A 3,016-nucleotide genomic window follows, 5' to 3' on the forward strand; every position below is an offset into this window, starting at 1 on the left:
GCTAATATGTGGCTAATATGAGGCTAATATGTGGCTAAGATGTGGCTAATATGAGATTTCTCCCCACAGAAAAGCATTTTTAGTCAGACAATGAACTGTAAAAGATGTCAGTTGGCATTAACACCCCTGAACATAAATGTGAGGTACTGTTTGTACTGATAGTACCAAACAAGCTTTAAGATGATGCAAGTATCAATATAATTGTTTCTTGAGTAGTTTGTGTGTGTGTGACCGGATCAGTTTGCAAAAATTGTCCCTTGCACAGAGAGTGCCAGAAACACTCAGAGAAGAGGGCTAAATAATCCAGGTTAAAATGAATATTATCCAACATGACAGTAATATTATCCAAATCTATGTAAATTAATAAACATAAATAGGGCATACTGTTGTTTTCCATGTTTAAAAGTTGAATGAGTAAGACAGGTTTGAAAATTATTTATTCATATTAGACCTATTAGTCAAAAATGGGAATAAGTGGGAAGATAAGAAACATGCATGTGATTAGTAGGTGCAGTAGCAGACCATCACATGTCTGACAGTAGGGTTTATTGCTTTTTGTGAAACAGGTGAGATTTCAACAGTGTGGCCTGTGTTCACTCTGAGTGTGGTGCTGGCGTCCACACACCTCTGTCGGAGATGTTGAAGGCGTAGCTCTGTCTCTCCTCTCCCAGGGCGTTCCTCACCACGACGGAGATGTTGTAGAAGCTCTGCTCTGCCACCATCTTGAACGTGCATCTGGAGATGTCACACGGAATATCTGTCACATTCACTCCATCTGAGCGCCTGCCGGAACAAGAGCACAGGATGTCAAATATCGGTCGTGCGTCACGAGTCCCAGAGTCACCAAAGCAACATTTCTTGCCAGTGCCACTCCTGATTCTAACTAGATAAACCAGAGATATGATCGGCCTCGCAGAAAGAACATCCAGCGTTAGTTCCTTTTGGGGCTTTATCGGTTGATGCACAGCCACATTCTAATCTCAATACGGCATCTAGTGTCAGTTCCTTAGTAAGGGCTAACATGCAGCCATCCAGCCATTACAACATACACCCTACCAAGCAGAAAGCAAAATCTCTGGTCCATCAGCCTCCTTATTACACAGCTCCTTAGAAAAGAAATGAATAACTTGACCCTAAATAATGATTTAGAATTTATTTTGTTAACCATTTTCAAGATTCCACTATGAAAAATCATCTGTCAGTATTTTGTATCTAACAGCGGCCAATTCCTAGTCCCAGTGATGCAGTGCTGATATTGGGATTGGACTGACTGGAATTGGAGAGTATAGCGGCGACGGTGGTTATTGCTCAGGTTGGGTTTCCTGCCGGCTATCCAGGAGCAGACGATATTCCGCAGGTCGCTGGTCTCACAGCTCAGGTTCTGTGGCCTCTGCGGAGGAACTAAGGAACAAACACGGCATCTCACTTCACTTCCTCTAGGAAAACAAACCTTCTGATTAAAAAGATGTAACAGGTTTTGTGCTTTAAAAACATAACCAATAGCCAGTCAGATTATATAATGGCATGTGAAGTGATTACAGTTTGACTGTTTCCTTGCAAACAACACAAGCCCAAGAGTAAACACACGTTCTTTCACCAGATACTCACAGGCGACGTAGTTTAAGAGTAAACACACGTTCCCTAAGTACTCACAGGTGACGTAGTTTAAGACTATGTTCTTGCTGCCCGAGTCGTCCTGACAGATTAGGTTCACGCCAAACAGCGAGGAGTCGAGCCGCTCCTCCCGGATGGCTTGTACGCGGCCGCCCACCGGGCTGAGCGTGTACAGAACATTGCCCAGCTTCATGGCAGTGACGTTTGCGCCGTCAGCCGGGATGCAGCAGAAGATGGTGGAGGTGCCCTCCTGCAACACCTGTTGCACGGGGAAGAGCTGGACCTGTCCAGAGGGCGAGTGCTGCTGCCCTGAGACCAGAACACAGAGCACGCTCTACAGTCACACTGGAGCCACGGTGTGGAGCGTCAGTGTGAATGTTCCTCCACACACACTGTTCCCAAACTATCATGTGCGGCTCGTGCGGTACACACATGAGACAGATCGCAGTGAAAGGTCAGGTTTTAGTAGAGCTCAAAGACCGAAAGACTAAGGCTCTCGCTTTCTTACCGTATGCAGTTGTCCATGCACTCCAGGAGCTTGTGAGCGACGAACTAAAGACGCATCTGATACGCACGGAGTGGTCCGCGCACTGGAGCGGCAGTGCTGATGTCCAGACCCACGTGAGGAATAGAACACCTGCTCCCGGCGCCTCTTTACTCACGTTTCTCTGAAAACGTTTTTCAAAAGCCCAACTCGCATTATACTTCATGACAGAGCAGAAGTAGTAAAATCAATCGGGCATCGCGTACCTGGTCGACGACGGTAAAGTTTTCGTTGCGCCCAATTTGAATTTCATAAACCTGCACCCCGCGGCGTCGTTCGCCATCCGCCGTCCAGCGCACCTCTAAATTCCACGTATCCCTCGCGCGAACGTCCACGTAGGTCGGCGGAGAGGCGCCGCTTCCTGTGCCACACAAACATCACCATGAACGCTGGACGAACCCCGCTCGCCCATAAAAGCACCTTCTACTAACCTGCCGAGATGATAAAGAGAACCGTCACTGGACAAAGCAGCCACATTCTGCTGACCCCTCGGGCTCGGTTTGTGGCGCGTGGTCCATGCACGCGTCTGAAGCCAAGCGAGCGCAGGGCGTGTGTCTCTGTGTAGACATCTTCCGCTTTCCCCGACCTGCTGTGGTCTGTTTATGTAGGCATGTGGAAGAGGTCATTAAACGGTCGTCTTGATAAGCTTAGGTCAGACACGACGGCCCCCCTTTTGAATCACCGATTTGCCAACCATTTGTTATTTAGTTAGTCAAATATCGCTTGGTTTCATACCAACACACATCATACACGTGGACAACCATATGCACCCTATGCAGATCAAACGGAAACGATACACACACGTGTTTAATGTAGACCTGCATGTTACACGTGTTTGATGTAGACCTGTATGTTACA

At 47.2% G+C, this 3,016-nt stretch overlaps 1 protein-coding gene across 1 annotated transcript in view; it reads right to left on the reverse strand.

The window, feature by feature from the left end:
• The window catches only part of osmr (oncostatin M receptor), a 12,240-nt gene extending 9,487 nt beyond the window's left edge, over positions 1-2,753 (reverse strand). Inside the window, exons 1-6 of the mRNA XM_035525903.1 lie at positions 2,590-2,753; positions 2,365-2,519; positions 2,123-2,282; positions 1,654-1,923; positions 1,272-1,401; positions 626-783 (exon numbers count right to left, since the gene is read on the reverse strand). Coding sequence (XP_035381796.1) covers positions 626-783; positions 1,272-1,401; positions 1,654-1,923; positions 2,123-2,282; positions 2,365-2,519; positions 2,590-2,635 — 919 coding nt within the window. The 5' untranslated portion in view covers positions 2,636-2,753. The remainder of the gene's footprint in view (positions 1-625; positions 784-1,271; positions 1,402-1,653; positions 1,924-2,122; positions 2,283-2,364; positions 2,520-2,589) is intronic.
• Between the last annotated feature and the right edge of the window lie 263 nt (positions 2,754-3,016).

This window comes from Electrophorus electricus, chromosome 5, assembly GCF_013358815.1.
Source record: "Electrophorus electricus isolate fEleEle1 chromosome 5, fEleEle1.pri, whole genome shotgun sequence".
Lineage (NCBI taxonomy): Eukaryota > Metazoa > Chordata > Actinopteri > Gymnotiformes > Gymnotidae > Electrophorus > Electrophorus electricus.